This window comes from Podarcis raffonei, chromosome 9, assembly GCF_027172205.1.
Source record: "Podarcis raffonei isolate rPodRaf1 chromosome 9, rPodRaf1.pri, whole genome shotgun sequence".
NCBI classification, from domain to species: Eukaryota; Metazoa; Chordata; class Lepidosauria; order Squamata; family Lacertidae; genus Podarcis; species Podarcis raffonei.
Window position 1 is genome coordinate 51,015,072 of NC_070610.1, and position 21,539 is coordinate 51,036,610.

Here is a 21,539-nt window from a genome sequence, read left to right on the forward strand (position 1 = left end):
AGACTCACTTTTTCCTTCCTAAAAAGTAGGGGGAAATGTGTGTGCTTCTTATGGAGCGAATGCAGACTGCGCAGCTATCCCAGAAGCAAGAACAACAAGAGGGATCGCTGCTTTTGCTGTGCAGTGATCCCTCTTGCTGTTCTGGCTTCTGGGATTCAGAATATTTTTATTCTTGTTTTCCTCCTCTAAAAACTAGGTGCATCTTATGGTCTGGTGCGTCTTATAGAGCAAAAAAATACGGTAATTTTATACATGCACAATAGGCTTTTTCTTAAAAGTAGTTGCAGCAGCCATGATTGCTTTCCTCTGTAGCCTGAGAATAAATACGTGCATTTGCACTGTGAGCAGCATTGTCCTCTCCTCTTTTCAGTGTTTTCTTTTTTGTTCCTCCTGCTGCTGCTCCCGTATTGCATAATTCTCCTGCCTTCCCTCGATCCATTTCAGATATGTTGCTTCTTCCATCCAATGTGTACACATGTGTCTTTGTTTAAGACGACTGAAGGTCGAGAACTTTCCAGAAGTATGTTAGTATGTAGTTGGTTACTGGGTGGAGCAGTTTATTTTCAGAAGATGAAAAGGGAAGGTTCCCCTTCTTTATAGGCAAACACACTCATAATTTTGAGTAGTGAGCAAATTGCAGAGCTAAGGCAATTTGAAATATAACTTTTGCATAGTTTTCATAGCATGTATTTCACAGCATGCATGCATTTTTGTACCTTGCAAGAGGAAAGGATCATAGCTAAACAACAGAGGAGGAGGAGGGAGGAATTCATTTGGTCTGTTTTTCTCAGAAGACCAGTCTGATATGATGATGCCGAATTTGCTTGTGGGTCGGAATGCAACTCCTATTCACATTGCTCTCTTCTTTCTGTCATTTTTGCAATGCATACCTCGGGTTGAATTTGCTTCAGGTTGAGCGCTTTCGGGTTGCGCTCCGCGACAACCTGGAAGTAACAGAGCGCGTTACTTCCAGGTTTCGCTGCATGCGCAGACGCTCAAAATGACGTCATGCGCGGAAGCGGCAAAACGCGGCATTCACAGACGCGCCGTCACATCTTACGTTACATTCAGGATGCAAACGGGGCTCCGGAACGGATCCTGTTCTCATCCCAAGGTACCACTGTAGATGCATTTTATTTATTTTCAAAGCATTGAAAGGTGCATATTTTCTGTAAAAAAAAAATTGCTTACAAAATGCATGCCATTTAAATGTTTTGTGGATTCTGAAAAAAGAAATGCACACAAAACAGAACGCAATGAAGCTACAATTGAGTGCCAGTGAGACCAAATGGAACAGAGTGGCCTGTACAGCCCCACTTACTTTACCTCTAGATTTCCCAGATTCTTGTCACCACCATAAAACACTGCCTAAATATTGGAAATATACAGACAAAGAAAAATCAAAACAACCTGTGGGCTGAAAAGTCACCTACAAATAGGAAGATAGCTATGTACAAGAAGTGACAGTTTTAGACAACACATTCTCAATATTTGGGATGTAAACCCAAGTACCTATGATGTGAACATATAAAAAGCTGTCATATCAAATTGGAACATCCGCCCACTGAGCATAGTATCATCTGCTCTGACTGACAAGTGTTATTCAGTGTCTCAAGTACAGAAAGCACATGAACTACCACTATGGATGGACTGAGAAGCACAATTCCCCCCCTGAGTTTTATGACAATGCATGGGATTCTGAGTGAAGACACTTCCTACATTAAAATTATTATGGAAATTATTAATAACATCAGCTGTAGCCAATGTCAAAACATTTTAGAAGTCATATTGATGGATTTGCACTGTCCAGTTGATATCAGTGAGGCTTAAGTGTTTAATCTTTCCTTGATTTTGCCTTCTTATTGAAAAATTACTTACTGTACTATGAATGCAGTAAATTAAGTTTGAGATTATGCAATTAACGTCTGTAACCCTTGGTAACAATTTTGTTCCAATTTGTGATCATTATGAATAAAAAATGATTAAGTTCAAAATATGTCCATTGAAATGAATGCTAGAAAAAGCATTTTGTACTTGACTGTAAGTGTTTATAAACAGTTGCATTTTTAAAAAGAAGGCATTAAAATACCACCTGTGCCTCAAAGCCAAGTAGCTTCAATAAGCGTCTGATTCTAAAATACCTGAAGCTATTAATTTATCATGGTATACTTGCTTGCTTGCCAAGTGTCAAGTTTCTCAAAGGAAGTTATTTTTAGATGTTCATCCAACACATTTTTAGCAGGCAAATTCATTTTTACAATATTTCTGTTATTAGCCTGCCTTTTATTTTGGAAAAATAATCAAAGTTGCATCTAGACTATTTCTAAGCTGTCCAGATGCATTTTTAAAAACTATTGTTATTTTCACATTTCAGTCCTACTAATAGGGACATCATAAAATATGCTGCATGTTAGCTACTTAAAATAAATCTTTCTTAGCAGTGGCAACAAATGATGCTTAACAACTTTCCTGATAAGTAAAAAGATTTAACAGTTGAAACTAGCTAGCACTGTATTGGGAAGCGAGACAAAACGTTTTATTAAAGCTTTGGTACAGTTCCACCATGTTGGTAACTGCTAATTAAATTCCAGAATGGGGAGAAGAGACAGCAATACAGGTATTTTTCAGGGGCTTGTTCAGTGTGATGCAGTCATGTGGTCCCCTGTGTAATTCATTCAGCTGATCTACAGGAGCTTCACTGGACCAAATTAGCTAACCTACAAAACCATCATATGGGTCTTCTTCTTCTTCTTCTTCTTCTTCTTCTTCTTCTTCTTCTTCTTCTTCTTCTGTCACTCGTAGCCGAGTAAGATTGTTTTCCATAAACACCGTTTTAACAATGAGTCCATAGGTGACTGTGGAGGCCAATTTTGGATCCACACGTCCTTCCACAGTGGGGAGACATTGGTTTCCAGGCAGGAGTTGATCACGGTGTGGATATGCCAAGCATGCCTTCCTCTTAGCACATTTCTCCCTTGCATCCTGAGTTCGAGTGGGTAGGGTGTTTGTCAAAGCTGTGTAGAAGAGAGGAATTTCCTCATTTGAAGTGAGCATTTTCTTATGTGTACATGTATCAAAGGGTTCCACTTTACATGACTTATAAGACATTTTTCATTCCTTTGCCTATATACCAGAAATCCTGGTTGTTTTAATGGGGCACTTACTTCAGGGTTGACTGTTTTTAGAATGGTGGTGTGGTAGAAGTTTCTAGTATATTGGGAGAACTTCAGATATGAACTGTTTGGTCTTCATATGAAGCTGTCCTTTGGGTGCCCCACCTGAGAGCAGGAGAGCAGGGTGAGAGACTTTTCTGTTGTGGCTCCCCATTTGTGAAATGTTCACAATTTGGTGCCAAGCTAAAACACTAAAAGTTTCCCAGGCATTTAACATATTATATGAGAAATATTATTTTCTGTCCATTGTTTTTGCTCAGTATGTTTATGGGCCATTATCATGGGTTTTCTTGATTTTATACTATGCCTGTGGCTCTTAATCCTTAGTAAGTTACTTTTTTCTTTGTAAGTGACAAATGATGATCTGCCAACACTGGTGTAAAAACTGTATTGAGCCAGGAAGGTGTTCCATCCTTCACATACAGCTGCCCTTTGCTACACAATTGCACTTAGGATGGAGGTAAGATTTGTGAGCAAGTCTCCAGGGCAAGCATGGCACACATACAGAATTTAAGGCAGTTATGCAAACAAAACATTACTGTGTGCTGTTTGCAGACTCTCTTGGGCCATTCACAGATCCCTGTGGAAATGCGGGCTCCCTCCACCAGAGATAAACTCTGCTGTTGTTTACATACTCACTTATCTTGAGATGAACAGCAAGGCCAATCAAAAGTCTTTGATTATTTCCAAGTTGATCTTTTTGCTTTGAATTCTTGGCTTCAGGATGGTGTCTGCATCTCCTAATCAAGTTAGGCTGACTTGAAGCAAGGTCAGAGGCTGTTATCCCAAGATAAGATCTCATGTAAACAAAGCAGGAAGGACAAAGAATGTTGCTAAAAGGCAAACATTCACATTTGAGAGAAGTTATTAATAGGGTCCCACAGGCTCTTCAAAACTCTTTCGCTCAAAATTTTCATTACTGTTTTGGGAGGGAGGCAGGGAGGAATATGTTATCCATCAAAGTTGCATTGCAGTATCAGTGCAGAAGGATCAGGCCAGCTGCATGCAACAAGTAGGATGATCTCATGAAATTATGTCGATAGAGTCCCTTAGCGATAGGAAATATTGATGCTAGCACCATGCATTTGCATGGTCATTTTTAAGATGACTGTGTTCAGGTTTTGTGTTCAGGCATTCGAAACAGATGGATTTCAAAAAGGATAAGTGCAAAGCACAAATGTGGAATTGTTGCAGGAACTAGGACTATGCCTTGGCTCACTGCAGCCGAATTATATGAGATAAACTTAAACCTCAGATTCGTAGGATTGCTGCTGTGGTTGACTTTCTGGCACCTTTGTGGGGAAACGGTGTGGTGCTGCATATTTTTCTCCTGTAGAGCCGGACTAGGTGATGCATTAAATATGCTGTTGTGTTTAATGTCAAAGTTTTTTAATTATTTGAAAATAATTATTTAGATCTGTTATTATCTGGGTTCAGACCTGGCCATGGGACTTAGCCAGCTTTGGTTGCCCTGGTGGATGACCTTTACAGATAATAGAACCATGCTCCCCCATGTGATTCCCCTCCCTCCCCAGAGTTCTTGTAAAATGTCCAACCTTTGCTTTCTTCAAAGGGAAGGCCACACACAATTGGATACAACCCCAATGCTTTTTCTGTAGGAAGGGGAAAGGTTTGTCATTGGAGTATACATAATAAAGCACATATGTTCAAGCACTACATATATGCTTCTCTTAATTACAGAGAGCAATAGTAGACGTGGGTAGCTGATCACCAGTTAAATGTGATTTGTCTACACAAAAGTCATAACATAGAAATCTGTTCCAGACAGCTTCATTGTTTGGTTCAGACAATGGCAGGAGATAAGTAGATAAACTGGAAGATGAAAACAAAGACACAAGAAAGCATGGTAGCAACATTGCTTGAAGAGCAACATATCTAATCTACCCAGAAAAGAACACAAATGAAAATTGCAAATGTAGACAGATAGTTCTTAGAGGTTTTGTGATGCATTAAACAGAATGGTTACGGAAGCCAAGAGGAGATTTTCCAAGTTAAAGCTTACTGTAGGAGAAGGCTAAAATTTTGCAATTCAATTATGACAATGACAAACTTTGAAAACAGCACCATTGCCTGAAGTGTTTAATATTATTCTGGCTGTAACATTAAAACGGCAGCAATTTCCTCACTAATGTGTATCTAATCTAACTGGCACATCTCCAGGGCTGAAGGGCAAATCTAGTTTCTCACCAGTGGAATGTTTTAAGACGGTGCAAATCCTTCCATACATCCCTTTTCTTTTCATTGGAAAGATTAACTATTGATAGGTGAATCAAGTGCTACCATTAATAAGGATCATAGAAACAACATCCTGCATTATATCATATTGGCTCACTTTGTTTCCAAAGCACAAAGCAAAAGGGCCTTATATCAACCCAGACTGTTTGTTCAAAGTGTTGGTCTGCTCTGATTGACAGTGGCTCTCCAAGCTTGTAGGCTGAAACTTTTCACATTACCTGGAAGTGCCAGACATGGATCCTGGGACATTTTACACAAAGCACACATGCTCCGCCATTGAACGATGGCACCGCACTCTGTTCTCCTTGCATAGTATCTATTTTAGAGGTATATTAGTTGTGGGTCACTGATATCTTAAACTGTGTGGCCTTAAGTTGCACTGAGCATTTGTGTACTGGAGTAGCCTTCATTCTGTTTGCAGCTGTTTTGATCAGAATGCCACTAAATGTACATATAGAGAACCCTCAGTGGGTCAGGCTATCAGTGGCTACTAGCCATAACAGCTATGTATTACCTGCTGTGTCAGTTGATATGCTTTTAAATGCCAGCTTATGGGAATCACAAATTGGGGGAGTGCTGTTGCACTCATGTCCTGCTTGCAGGAATCTGGCTGACCACTGTGAGAACAGGTTGCTGGTTTGATGGGCTTTTAGTCTGGTCCACCAGGTTCCTTGTGTACTCAGGTTGGTGGAGGGAAGAGAGTTCCCGAAACTTACTTCCATAGGCTTCTGCATTCTACCTCTAGAATCGAAGTATTGATGTGCAGAGGAAGAGGTTTATGCTCTTTGCATTGCTCTGCCCATGGACCTTTTTTTCAGAGTAGGCATGTATTGTAAATATATAGATAGAGATACTTGGATTTACAATGTTTTGCTGAAATGCAAGCTCCAGTTGGATAAACTCTGTTTCACATGAAGAACACATGAAGATTTTAGTAACAAGGGCTTTAAAACAGGATGCTTGTTTTTGAAAGTGGCAGCCTGGCTGCTTTGAGTTGTGAAGCTCACTCATAATACCTTAAATGACAAATTCTCCAACCAGTGTATATAAAATATAACACTGGTCTATGATAAGTCCCTTTAGCACCCTCCAAACAGATAGAACGTCAATCTTCTCTGGTGAACAAGCTGCATGGATGCCTCATCCAATGAAATGTTGCCTCCGATGAAACTTTACAAATAAATGCATTCCAAGCAGCCATTTTCTATACAGTCATACCTCGGGTTGAATGCGCTTCGGGTTGAGTGCGTTTGCGTTGCGCTCCGCGGCAACCCGGAAGTAATGGAGCGCATTACTTCCGGGTTTCGCCGCTTGCGCATGCGCAGACGCTCAAAATGACATCATGCGCAGAAGCGGTGAAAAGTGGCACACGCATGCACACGCAGATGTGCCTTGCTAGTTACGTTTGCTTCTGGGTGCGAACTGGGCTCCAGAACGGATCCCATTCATATCCAGAGGTACCACTGTATTCAAAAAATGCATTTGAATGGGTTTTTAGAAGTTATAGCAGGCTGGGAAGTTCACTATATTTCAAAGGAATTGCATTCTAATTGTTTTGTGCCAGGTATAAATGTCAGCCTCTGTACACAATTCAAAAACTTAGTTAACCCTGTTCTGGCAACTTCTCTCGTATTCTGCTTCTGTGAATGTCCTCTGTGCACAGGCTGTTTTAACTTCAGTCCTCACTCAAATGGCCTTGTGTAAGGAGGGGCTTTGGTTTTCTGATTAATATTTCACTGCTGAGAGATTAGTTCCTTATGAGTAGGTATGCATAAAATGTTATTATAAATGTCTAATTCTACTTAGATCAGCTTAGCTTGGCAATGTAAATTATTCATACTTAAGGCACTGGAATATTGCCTCATCATTTAGATTACATATTTAAGATGCATTGAGTGAAGAAGAAATATGAACAAGGGTTGTTTGGAATTTTCCATAATGCATAGGATTAAGAGGCAAACAGATCCAAGATAATAAAATTCAGCATTGTAGTTCCCAAAAGCAGCCTTGTTAGTCTGTTGTAAAAAGGAAAACAGCTTTGTGGCGCATTGAAGACACACAGATTTATCATGTCCTCAAAAGCTTATGCTGCTATAAATTTGTGTGCCTTCAAGGTGCCACAAGGCTCCTGTTTTGTTTTCACTGGTAAAGCATTTTTGTTAGATTAAAGACCAAAGGAGGTATTTTGTTCTTCATAGAATGCATACTGCCCATATACTTCTTAAAATGACCCAAGACCCCTGTGAGATGCCAGAAGCTAAATTTGGTATGGATTTGTTTACAGAGCTGGAAGCAAATTTAATAAATCAAGGAAATGGATTTTTGAGCTCCTGTTGGGGAAAAGATGATGTGCTGTAGGAAAAATCTAAACAATGCAGAAGTTCTGTCGTGAGATTGTAAGTTGTCTCTGCTGTTCCTGACTTGCTGAGTTCAAGAATTCGTGAGACAGGCTTTGCAACATAATGAGTTTTCCTATAATATTTTATCTTTATTGTCCATGCAAGCCTAATATAAGTGTGTGTGTTTTATGAGTTAGTCAGAAGCAGTTGGCAAGGAATCTTACATAATTTTGTTTAGACTTGTTTAGCGTCTAGATACATTCAACAAAATGCAAGATTGATTCAGAGTTCAAATCTGCCTGGCTATCAACTGGGTTGAGTGACATGAGAACAGCTAGGTGTGGCTGGGCGTAGTAGAGAGACTGTGAGCCTTTGCATGTGTATACCAGGCAATTTTATTTCAATATGTTAAGATACATTTTCAGGATGCTTCCAGGTGGACACATTTTCCGTCTTCCAGGTATACTAGATCTGAGTGCCAAACCATATAGGGATAATGCCAGTGCTGACTGTTGCTGAATCACAGTGGAAAACTGGTGGCTAGCTAGTTTAGCGTGGATGGTGAAGTTCAAATAAGGGATTGGAATATATACACACACACACATCCAGCAACTCCTGCTTGTTACCTTATTGTCTTCTGGTTTTGCTGTCCGTTAGCTGTCATAAACAAAGTGACATGTATGTACAGTTGTACCTTGAAAGTTGAACAGCTTAGTTCCCGAACGTTTTGGCTCCCGAACGTTGCAAACCCAGAAGTGACTGATCTGGTCTGCAAACTATTTTTGGAAGCTGAAGATTCAACAGGGCTTCCGCAGCTTCAGGAGGCCGCTCTTTGGTTTTCGAATGTTTTGGAAGTCGAAAAGACTTCTGGAACGGATTCTGCTCAATTTCCAAGGTACGACTGTATTACTGAAAAGAAAAAGAAACAAAAGTTGTGACTCTTAACTTTGTACAATAAACTACATTCCTGCCAAGCAAGAAGTGTTTTCACAGTTCAGTGACATTTTCTAGACAGGCAGAAACTCTGGAGGAGAGTGTGGAGAAGGCTGGTTAGGGGTGTGTAGCCTAGAAGAGGGATGTGGCCTCAGGAGTATCCCAGGAGTCTGAGACCTGCATCTCCATCCCTGCTGTATACAGATTAGGTAAAGGTAAAGGTACCCCTGCCCGTACGGGCCAGTCTTGCCAGACTCTAGGGTTGTGCGCTCATCTCACTCTATAGGCCGAGAGCCAGCGCTGTCTGCAGACACTTCCGGGTCACGTGGACAGTGTGACAAGCTGCATCTGGCGAGCCAGCGCAGCACACGGAACGCCATTTACCTTCCCGCTGGTAAGCGGTCCCTATTTATCTACTTGCACCCGGAGGTGCTTTCAAACTGCTAGGTTGGCAGGCGCTGGGACCGAACGACGGGAGCGCACCCCGCCGCGGGGATTCGAACCGCCGACCATGCGATCGGCAGGTCCTAGGCGCTGAGGTTTTACCTACAGCGCCACCCGCGTCCCTGTATACAGATTAGGCCTTGGCAAACAGTTGGTGAATATTTATCTTAGAGAGTTCTCATGCTTCCCCAGAAGTATTTAGTGATGGAGCGGCTGTTTGCTATTCCATGCCGTGAAAAATGTCTTATGAATCGTACGTGCCCATTCTGTCACTTTGCTTGTTCACACATTGTTAAGGATTTCCAGTAGCCAACAACATAAAATAGGTTAGCAAATTATCTTGTCTTTAGATGATTAATGTAAGGTATTAGATTTATGATCTTGTCCTTGGAGTATTGAACACTAAAGGGCTTGGGAGAAATGATAAATCTTCAGAGGACACCCTTTCAACTCCTAGATTCGGTGACTTCTCCTGGAATGTTGTCGTGATAGCATGGTTCTGCTATGCCGAAGTGCTACTTTAGTTCCATTAAAATTGCATAAGTAGCCTGTGTTGTGCATCTTCATTTTCAAAATCAAATGCTTAATTGCATTTCACTTCTGGCATGATCACAGTTAACAGAATAAAAGCTGGAGTCTGTTTGTGTTGCACAGTCAGGGGAAGATTAGGCTACAGATTTAGGCTTTGGGCAAGCCCCTCTCTTACTTGTGTGAATGTGTGAAGTCACATGTAGGGTAGATGGTCATGGCTTACCCAAACTGGGGAGGCTGCCAGGCCCATATTGGCCTGTGCTCCAGACATTCCCCAACCTTTGACCAAATGCACAAACTGTGGTTATCAGGTAGCAAGTGCTTATCAGAAAGCAGCTGACAGTGGACACATGTGGCTGATAATCTCTCCCAAAATTTTGGAGTGATTGCCTGTTTCTATCCAGAATCAAATTATCCTTTCATAACTTGTTTGCTGCATGTTTGTGAATCCACCCAGCCTTGGACCTCTGCTGTGTTTGGACACTGTAAATTCCAGCAGTCAGCACAACAGCTGTAAAAATCTCTCGTGTCCCTTAGTATTACTGCAGCACTCTTGCCCATAGGACTTGAGCATTCCAGCTGGATTCCTTCATCCCATTATACCCCAAAAGAAGGTTTATTGGAAAGTGGAGCACTTTGATCCCAGAGTGCTGTAAACACAATAAACATGACTCAAAACAATTGCAACCTAACTATTATAGCCCCCTGGATACATGGTTTAAACTGGGGTGGACTGTTGATCATTTAACAGCTTTCACCCACAATATAATTTGGCCTTATTGACCATCGTAAGTTGAAACCCACAGATCGTTAACGATTAGGTGACTCTCAGGAACAGTATGCAAATTACTAACCAGAACAGCTGAAGTTAGTTGATTGCAAAAAGAGAGCTGAGGTTGCAATAGCTATATAAAAGCAGTCTTAAATTCATCCACTTGAAACTTTGCTGTTACTTTCATTCTGGAACTGGTTCCAGAAAAGTACGTGCAGACTGTGTAATGTTTTCTAAGTCTGGGGGGAAAAAAAGGTTCTTGGAGGAATGCCAAAACCAGACACTATTTCCAAGGGCAAACAGCAACACTGAGCTCATATCTTCAAATCAAACACCATATTCTGTCCTTCTGCTACATCAGATACGGGAAATCTTTTGCCCTCCAGATATTGGTGAACTACAATTCGCATCATTTCCTGGTCATTGTCCATGCTTGTAGAGGCTGATGGGAGTGATGGTTCAGCAACATGTAGGTGGCACATATGTGTACTACATTATTGTGACTAGGTAGACCTTTTCAATGGCATCTCCCTTTCACTTTTTAAGGAGAATAGCATTTCTACCGTCTTGAGAACAACAAAAATACAATGAGCGATTATAAGCTTGTTTGCAACTAAATTTCAGAAAAACTTACTTTCCTCCCCTCTTTCCTTTTTTCTTATAGGCTTTCGAAAGATAAGCCTTGATGATCTCCGAAAGGCTTACATCGTGAAAGATGTCCAACAGTATATTCTTCATCGCTTAGATCAAGAAGAAGCACTGAGACAACATCTCACAAAAGAAACTGCAGAAATGTTGAATCAGCTTCACATTAAGAGCAGTGGATGTTTTCTGTATCTTGAGCGTGTCCTAGATGGAGTAGTGGAAAACTTTATCATGTTACGAGAAATCCGCGATATCCCTGGGACACTCAACGGCCTCTATCTTTGGCTTTGTCAAAGACTTTTTGTGAGAAAACAGTTTGCAAAGGTCCAACCTATTCTGAATGTAATCCTTGCTGCTTGCAGGCCACTAACTACAGTTGAATTGTTCCATGCAGTATGGACCAAAAACATGGCATTATCTATGGAGGACTTCCAGCGTAAGCTAGATGTTCTGTCGAAAGTTCTTGTCGATGGTCTCGGAAACACAAAGATTCTTTTTCACTACAGCTTTGCAGAATGGCTGTTGGATGTAAAGCACTGTACACAAAAATATTTGTGCAACGCAGCAGAAGGGCACAGAATGCTTGCAATGAGTTACACCTGTCGAGCCAAGGATTTATCACCTCTGGAGGCTCAAGAATTTGCTTTGCACCTAATTGATTCCAACTTGCAACTGGAAACCTCTGAACTGGCTTTGTGGATGATCTGGAATGGTACGCCTGTCAAAGACTCTTTGTCAACGTTGATCCCCAAAGAACAAGAAGTTTTACAGTTGCTGGTAAAAGCTGGTGCTCATGTCAACAGTGAGGACGATCGGACATCTTGCATTGTACGGCAGGCTTTGGAAAGAGAAGATTCTATTCGGACTCTATTGGATAATGGTGCTTCGGTAAACCAGTGTGACTCGAATGGTAGAACACTCTTGGCTAACGCTGCATATAGTGGCAATCTTGATGTAGTCAATCTGCTAGTTTCCAGAGGAGCAGATTTAGAGATTGAAGACACGCATGGGCAGACCGCACTTACTCTAGCTGCTCGGCAGGGCCACACCAAAGTTGTCAACTGTTTGATTGGGTGCGGTGCTAACATAAATCACACGGACCATGATGGGTGGACAGCCCTGCGATCGGCAGCTTGGGGCGGGCATACCGAGGTGGTTTCTGCACTCCTCTATGCTGGAGTAAAAGTAGACTGTGCAGACGCTGACAGTCGGACAGCCTTGAGAGCAGCAGCTTGGGGAGGCCATGAAGATATCGTGCTGAATCTGTTGCAACATGGGGCTGAGGTCAACAAAGCGGATAATGAAGGTAGAACTGCTTTAATTGCAGCAGCATACATGGGGCATAAAGAGATTGTGGAGCATCTGTTGGACCACGGAGCAGAAGTAAACCATGAGGATGTGGATGGAAGGACTGCCCTCTCTGTTGCTGCTCTTTGTGTACCTGCCAGTAAAGGACATGCTTCAGTTGTGAGCCTTTTAATTGACCGGGGTGCTGAGGTGGACCATTGTGACAAAGATGGCATGACCCCACTGCTAGTGGCAGCCTACGAAGGACATGTAGATGTTGTGGACTTGCTTCTGGAAGGTGGAGCAGATGTAGACCATACGGACAACAATGGCCGCACTCCTCTTCTTGCTGCAGCTTCCATGGGCCATGCATCAGTTGTAAATACTCTTTTGTTTTGGGGGGCAGCTGTGGATAGCATTGATAGTGAAGGACGGACGGTTCTTAGTATAGCCTCTGCACAAGGCAATGTTGAAGTAGTACGGACTCTGCTGGATAGAGGGCTGGATGAGAATCATAGGGATGATGCAGGATGGACACCTTTGCACATGGCAGCTTTTGAAGGACACAGGTTGATATGTGAAGCACTTATAGAACAAGGTGCTCGAACAAATGAAATTGATAATGACGGGCGCATAGCCTTCATATTGGCTGCCCAGGAAGGTCACTATGATTGTGTGCAGACCTTGCTGGAGAACAAATCTAACATTGATCACAGGGGCTATGATGGGAGAAACGCTCTCCGTGTTGCTGCTTTAGAAGGCCATAGAGACATTGTTGAGCTACTTTTCAGTCACGGAGCTGATGTGAATTACAAAGATGCTGATGGCCGGCCAACGCTTTATATCTTGGCTCTAGAAAACCAGCTAACAATGGCTGAGTATTTTTTAGAAAATGGTGCAAATGTCGAAGCCAGTGATGCTGAAGGAAGGACAGCGCTCCATGTTTCCTGCTGGCAGGGCCATGTGGAGATGGTACAGATGCTGATAACGTACCATGCTGATGTGAATGCCGCAGACAATGAGAAACGCTCAGCTTTGCAGTCTGCAGCATGGCAGGGCCATGTCAAAGTAGTTCAGCTTTTGATAGAGCGTGGGGCCCTAGTGGACCATACGTGCAATCAGGGTGCTACTGCACTCTGCATTGCAGCCCAAGAAGGGCACATCGATGTTGTGCAGATATTACTGGAGCACGGTGCTGATCCAAATCATGCGGATCAATTTGGGCGCACAGCTATGCGCGTAGCTGCAAAAAATGGACACACGCAGATAATTAAATTACTGGAAAAATATGGTGCTTCTACTCTAAATGGCTGCACTCCTTCTCCGGTCCATACAATGGAACAAAAACCTTTGCAGTCGGCATCTTCAAAGATGCAATCCTTAACCATAAAATCCAATAGTTCGGGGAGCACTGGTGGGGGAGATACGCAGCCTGCTTTGCGTGGCTTGTCTAATGGGCCAGCTCATGCCTTTAGTTCTCCTTCTGAATCTCCCGATTCGACAGTTGATCGGCAGAAGTCCTCCTTATCCAATAATTCATTAAAAAGCTCAAAAAACTCTTCTCTACGCACAACTTCATCTACAGCAACTGCCCAGACAGTACCGATCGACAGCTTCCACAGTATGTCCTTTACGGAACAAATACAGCAGCATTCGTTACCCCGCAGTAGAAGTAGGCAGTCTATTGTTTCTCCTTCCTCTACAACTCATTCCTTAAGTCAGAATCATAGTTCGCCAAACAGCGAATTTGAATGGAGCCAGGTGAAGCCCAGCTTGAAATCCACAAAAGCCAGCAAAACGGGGAAAACTGAGAATTCCAACAAATCCGGGTCTGCTGGGAAAAAGGTGAAACAGAGCACCTCCTCTCAACCAAAAGTCCTTGAATATGAAATGACTCAGTTTGATAAAAGGATACCTGTTGCCAAATGTGGGGCCGGCGTGCCCCTTAAATCAATGCCTAGTGACACTCAGTGTAAAATTTTAGTCCCTCCAGCCCATCAGGAAGTTTGCCGGTCTCAACAGCAGTTCCTGATCCACCAACAAAGTGGGGAGCAGAAAAAGAGAAATGGAATAATGACTAATCCAAACTACCACCTTCAGAGCAATCAGGTTTTTCTTGGCAGAGTTTCTGTCCCACGAACAGTACAGGACCGAGGGCATCAGGAGGTTTTGGAAGGCTATCCTTCTGCAGAGACGGAGCTGAGCCTTAAGCAAGCCTTAAAACTTCAAATTGAGGGGAATGACCCAAGCTTCAACTATAAGAAGGAAACACCATTGTAAGAGGTGAGGCACTTTCAGCAGGGTGGCAATGCAAATAGGCATCAGAAGCTAAGGGGGAGAAGACTTCATGTCCTTACCAATGACCATTGTGCAAGAGGATTGGAGGCAGGGGGCAGCCAGATCAGTACCTTACATGCTCATGGTGTTAACAGGCCAGAGGCGTCCCATGTAAGTCTCATCATATTGCATCCACATTGATAACAATAGTCTTCTCTCCAATGCCTCTGCACAACTCCCACCAATAAGAGTGTGGGGTCGTGTAGCTCAGTTTCTGCTCAAAAGCACTGACTGATAACTGTCTGGCACACCAATCTGTCAGCCACCTCTGACCAATTTCTGGATGCTATGTGTGCATTTAAATTATTATTATTATTATTATTATTATTATTATTATTATTATTATTAGCAACAACAACAACAACATGAGTTATTTGATGCATATGCTTCACATATATTTTAAGAAAATGAATTTTCTCTCATATTGAATGGCCAAGCTACCATTGTTATTGAAGCTGTACTGCTTGGCATGGTGCTGTTTATGGAAGCAGCATAATAACATGCTATCTGACCCTGTGTGTGTTATCATTTCAAACTTGGTCCCTGCAAAAGAAAATGCATAAGCAAATTTAAGGTACAAGATTTTCAGTGATCACGACTGCATCAGATAGATTGCCACATACAGCAGCTTATTCATAGTTTTGAGATGATCTACTTAGAATGCAACAATTTTATGTTTTGTTTTCTTTTTGTTTTCAAGGCAGCTCCATGACACCATGAATAAAATGAAGAGTTTCTGCCTGGAATGTTTTGTCACCCGGGCTGGAATCAAAGCATGTCTTGCTTGTCGAACCACATTGAAAATTACGAATGTGATCACTGCAGTACAGTTACCTTGATTACTGTAATGTGCCTAAAGAAAAAAATAAGGCTGCCTTCTTAAATGTAACCTTCTGTGCTTCAGAAAAAAATTATTTTGTGTACTTTGTACTTACTACACAGAATAAGCACTTTCTTTTCTTCCTCAGTAGCAGAACAAGATACGTTGTATTTCCACTCACACAGCTGAAAAGTTGTTAAGAGCTAGAAATTTGAGTTCTCTGTTCCAGAAGGCTTTATCAGTGTAAATGTGCCACAGTGGACTTTGTGACAAACAGCAATGCTTTCTGTATTTATTTTACATTCATGTGCAAAAGAAACTCTGCACACAGTCAAACAGACAATGAATGTTCAATGTCACCTCAAAGACTAAGGGAACCCCTCCTCCATTGACCCAAGCTAGAGTTCCCGTTAATTATTTGAACCCACTTCTAGAAGTGTTGCGGCGTACTTTTGGTGTAGGACTTTAGGTGCCATTAGACTTTTTGTTGTTTTGCTGCAGGGTCCACCATGATCAAAATCCACATAAAAGACCTCATCTGTCCTCAGAGAGTACTCTTTGCATGGAGAATAGGTAATGTGAATTGGCCCATCCCCAGATAACAGCCACAGCAGCAGGCGACACCACCTGTGGTAGCTCAGAAATCACAACTGCAGTCTCAGACATCAGTGTCTGAGGCTGTGGAGAATCTGGTTTATGCATTGCATTCTGTATCTGCTCGTGGGAGCGTAAAGCAACAGAAGCCACAGCAAACATGTAACGTGGGGCAGATTTTGAATATGTAAACTGGCTCAAAACACAAGCTACTCTTCTGTACACGTAAAATCACATTTGCATTGCTGTAATGTACAGTTGGTTTTCTGTGTTGTTCAGATGTTTCTCATAAGGAAAGCAACTCTTGTGATGGTATTGGCTAACTTCAGTACTTACCTTCAGCCTGGGGTGGAGTACGACAGTGCAATTTATTGGGTCCTTTCTCTGCTACTTGTTTTGAAGGTGGTTTATGAAGGAACAGTTCTTCAGCATCAAGGCCAGTTTTCATACTACCCACTTAAATGATGGTAACTATTTAAATTCGTTAGCTGCTTTCTCTTGCCCAGGGCAACCCAAAGTGACTTATCTGGTTTTGCTTATGAGCATATGAAATAGCTCCAGGTGGAGTCAGGTCTTAGGTCCCTTAAGTCCAGCACTGTATGTTCCCAGCCCTGTAACAGAGATCCTTTAACTCAGGGGTGAGGAGCCTCTGGTCCTTCAGACATCCCGTTCCCATCATTCCCAGTCAGCATGGCCAATGGTGTGGTAGTCCAAGAACAAAGGGGAGCCCAGTTTCTCTATCCCTGCGTTATCTAAAAGTGCAAGGGATTCGATATGGACCCTTCTACATGTAAAACAGGAGTGGGGAATCGTTAGCGTCTGGCAGGCCAGATTTTTATCTCTCCCACTCCATCAGGCCTATCTTGATCAGGAATGATGGGAGCTGCAGTCTTAATATCTGGAGAGCCAAAGGTTCCCCATTCTTGACCTAAGTACGGAGGTAAAAATGTTGCTGGGTAAGAGTGTCAAATCATTACTTCCCAACTTGCTCTGAACTTAAGTACTGGATATTTTCAACACTGCACAAGAATATAGCTCTTCTTTCATGTTAGATGTATTGATCTGTAGAAAGACATCCCTAAAGGCTGCCTTTCTCTCTGGATCTCGGCTGTCGCTGAGATTATATTTATTTGTTTATTTGTGTGTTTTTAAATTACAGTATGTACCTTGTGACTAGATGGTGATATTTCTGGCCATTTTCACAAGAAGGCTACGCATTGCAGAAGTCTTCATGATTTTCAGCAGACTATAATCTTAATGTCTCTAAAAGAGCTGGTGGTGGTAACATGCCCAAACACAGACACCAGCTATAGGAAGGTCAGCTGAAAAGTGCTACCTTTCAGATAATTAAAATAAAAGTTCCTGCACATTTTCAGAAACGCTTAGGAATGCAGCATGTGTTTCTCTGTTTAAAAATATCCATTTGACAAGAGTGTGAGATTGTTCCGCATTGCTTTAATGTATGATTTTTAAAAAATATATTGGCTTTTGTGGCCTCTCTCTCAAAAAAAGGTAAAATTAATCACCCTGAATTATTGGCAGGTCTGTCTTCTTTGCAATTGTGAATTGATGTGTGTGGCTCAGTTCTGCTAAGCCATGACTTGGCAGGGCTGATCAGCTATAATGCAGCAGAATTCAAGACTTCTTACTTTTTCTCTCGTTTCACAAATCTCTGTATCTCTGGTTCTGCTTTCACCTTTCTTTTCCCTATATTATCCAAAATCATCCCTAGAGGAAACTAAAGAAAGTGTCACAATTCATAATTGGAGACTAGGGAAAAGACTGATGAGCATTAATATCTGAACCATATGTGTGCCAGGGAAGTCACCTGAAAAGGGAATTGAATGGCAAATTTACCTGTTGAAACCTTAGCATCTTACACTATAGTGATACCCTTGTCATGATCAGTATTGGGAAATGGCTTTGTTTTTACTTAAAGCATCATTTTCTCTTGTCAACTATGCTGCTATGCAAATGTCTGTTCATGCTCGTTATCCTCCATTGAAACTCTTCAAATAACATGGTGCACAGTTAAGACTTTTTTCTGGATTGGATTGTAAATAGCCTATAATGTACATTGAATTTCACATTGTAAAATTTTTATTTTATTTCTTGTATTATATTAAGCAAAAATCCTTATGTATATGAAAGTGCATAATAAATATATTTGCTTTTCAAGCAGACATTTGTTTTCAATTTGCTTGCTCCTTTTTCATCCTCTGCAAAACGATATTAGGTACAAAGGTACCAACATGCTTGGAAATAGGATTCTGTTAGGGATGTGGACACACAATGTGGTATCTTGTTACAATTTATTAGATTTATATGCAGCCCTTCATCACAAGATCTCAGGGTGGTTCACAGAACAAAATACAGGATAAAAGTAAATAATTAAAACAGTAAAACAATAACTCCCCCTTTCTGCAGACACATTTAAAAAGCTGTAGAATATTAATATTCTATATTTATTCTATTCTATAATATTAATAGAATATTAATCGAAGGGATGCGGGTGGCGCTGTGGGTTAAACCACAGAGCCTAGGACTTGCCAATCAGAAGGTCGGCGGTTCGAATCCCCGCGACTGGGTGGGCTCACGTTGCTCGGTCCCTGCTCCTGCCAACCCAGCAGTTCGAAAGCATGTCAAAGTGCAAGTAGATAAATAGGTACTGCTCCGACGGGAAAGTAAACGCCGTTTCCGTGTGCTGCTCTAGTTCGCCAGAAGCGCCTTAGTCATGCTGGCCACATGACCCGGAAGCTGTACGCCGGCTCCCTCGGCCAATAAAGCGAGATGAGCGGTGCAACCCTAGAGTTGGTCACGACTGGACCTAATGGTCAGGGGTCCCCTTTACCTTTACCTAGAATATTAATCAGCCCAAGATCTGGTTGAAGGGGACTGTTTTTGCTTGGTGCCTAAAAATATATATTGAAGGCCCCAGGCCAACCTCCCTGAGGAGAGCATTCCACAAATGGAAAGCCACTACAGACAAGGCCCGTTGTTGTGTTGCCACCCTCAGGGACTCAAGTGAAGGAGGCACATGAAGAAAGACCTTGGGTGGTGATCACAAGGTCTGGGTTTGCTCATATGGAGAGAGGCAGTTCTTGAGGTATTGCAATCCTGAGCCATTTAAGGCTTTATAGGTCAAAACCAGCACTTTGAATTGGGCCCACAAGCTAATTGGCAGCCAGTGCAGTCGGGCCCATATTAGTGTAGTATGCTCAAACCTTGTAAATATCTCTTTGTCTCTTATAAGCATCTTTTATTATGTGTATTAGGACAGCTTGACTTGTGAATTGCATTTGGGACTAGTTGGGAGAGTGAATTATGCGAAGCTTTTCAAAGTCCTTATGAACAACAGTAGTGAAAGCTTGAAATGGTTACAGATTCCAACTTTGCAATGCTGGAGAGAGTTCCAATGCCAGAAACTGGATACACAGTAGAAAAATCCTACACGTCTGCCAATGTTTTTATTATCTTCTGAGAAGTTTTATAGAAATTCTGTGAAGATTTTATCTGTCATTATAAACATGTTATAATGATCTGCATTGCACTGGTTCAAATCAAAGCTGGTGCCCATTGATAGCATATTTATATATCTATTGTCATCTGAGATGATAATAGGTTTTTGGGTATATATGTGATAGAGATTGTATAGTGTAATATTGTATAGTTATTTTCAGGACTTGCATTGAATTATTTTGCATGTTTCAAGAGAAATTCCATAGTTTATTTTGCATGATTGTTGTGTTATGGAGATTCCTCTAACGACCCAAGGGCCTGTCAGTATCCAAAATGAGTTATAAGACCAAAAGTGATTATTAAAAATTACTGAACTAACTCTGTGCTGGATTCATAGAGAACTTGCCTTAAGGCAGAGATTTCAGCACATTTACCAAACACAAGTCCCAATATGTTTACAAGTGTGCTCCAAAACTGAAGTAAAATTGTATTGAATTAATATGTGTCAGATGCATGATACAAAATCTGGGGGTTTTTATACCAAATATGGCTTTCATCCTCAGTTCCCCCTGCCCAGAGTTAACAAAACAAAAAACAAAAACCTGAAAATGAGTTATTGGTAGGAGCCCAATCTAAGCAAAGGCAAATGGCATCTAAGGAGGAAAGTGTTGATGGGTTTGAAAATGGAGCTGATTTCAAATGGAATGTTTAAGCAAAAATGCCAAACAACCCACAGTTGTTCATACAGATGTTTTGAGTATCAGTAGTTTCTGATTTTGAATCACAAGAAAGCACAGTCAGACTTCTACAGTCGTATCTTGGAGGTCGAACGGAATCCATTCTAGAAGTCCATTCAACTTCCAAATGTTTGGAAACCAAAGCTCAGCTTCTGATTGGCTGCAGGAAGCTCCTGCAGCCAATTGGAAACCCCGTCGGATGTTCAGCTTCCAAAAATAGTTCACCAATCGAAACAGTCACTTATGGGTTTGCAGCATTCGGGAGCCAAAACGTTTCAAAACTAAGCTGTTCGAAAACCAAGGTACGACTGTATATCCTAAATGGCAGCGGGTAACGTAACTAGCCTGTTGTCCAAGGTGCTGCACAAATCCTTTTGAGTAACTAGCTAGCCCTAGCTACATGATTTTTGTTGTACCATGACACATTTAAATGTGCAGCTCTGTGAGCTACCATATTTGCACTTACCTGTGAAGGGTTATGTCATTCTATGAAATGCACATTGGTTGATGTGTGATGTGTGATGTTCTGGGATAAGGAGCCAAATTAGATTGGGTTGGATTTCCTTCCAGCTCTGATTAATTTTTAAACTTCACTTGTGTGCTGTGCCTTATTTACATAATTAAATAATCAATATATATATGGTAGACTCTAGAGGTGTGCTAATAATTTTCCTTGATGAGGTAGTTTTGCTTGTGGGGACTTGAGTACTCTGCACTTAATTTTTTTATATTGATTGAGGTGACTTGTAAATTATTCATCTAAATGCATACTCAATCTTGCAGAGACTTGGCAGAACAGAACAATTTGCTGGGAAATGGTGTGTGCCCTTAAAATGTTTTGCTTATATATGGAGAGAAGAAAATTAAATAGCTAATCCAGTGATCTGTTGTGAGGGTTATTGAAAACTACCACCACCAAGAAATCCAGGCTAATCCAGGTAGCCTGGAAGGTTCACTCCTTGTCATAGTCACAATATTTTAAAATTCAGTTCACTATCTGCCCTTTCCAGAAGTGGTACTCATTAAAAATGGAAATTGCTGTAGATGACAAATACATAATGTGATAGCAAAAGGTGAAAAGTGGTGGAGAAATGGTTGCATTAACCTGCCTTGCATAGTTATGAATTCCTCTGGAAGACATATTACAGCAGAACTGTAGTTGGGAAATGTTCAAAGTCAATGTTACTAAAGTTTGGGGGGAATGCAAAGATT

At 41.5% G+C, this 21,539-nt stretch overlaps 1 protein-coding gene across 7 annotated transcripts in view; it reads left to right on the forward strand.

The window, feature by feature from the left end:
* Positions 1–18,327, forward strand: part of ANKRD50 (ankyrin repeat domain containing 50) — a 43,868-nt gene extending 25,541 nt beyond the window's left edge. For all 7 annotated transcript variants that reach the window (XM_053403451.1, XM_053403457.1, XM_053403454.1 and 4 more), the window contains 2 exons: positions 11,113–14,663; positions 15,418–18,327. In XM_053403451.1, the coding sequence (XP_053259426.1) occupies positions 11,113–14,660 (3,548 nt within the window). In that variant the 3' untranslated portion in view covers positions 14,661–14,663; positions 15,418–18,327. The remainder of the gene's footprint in view (positions 1–11,112; positions 14,664–15,417) is intronic.
* Positions 18,328–21,539: the final 3,212 nt, after the last annotated feature.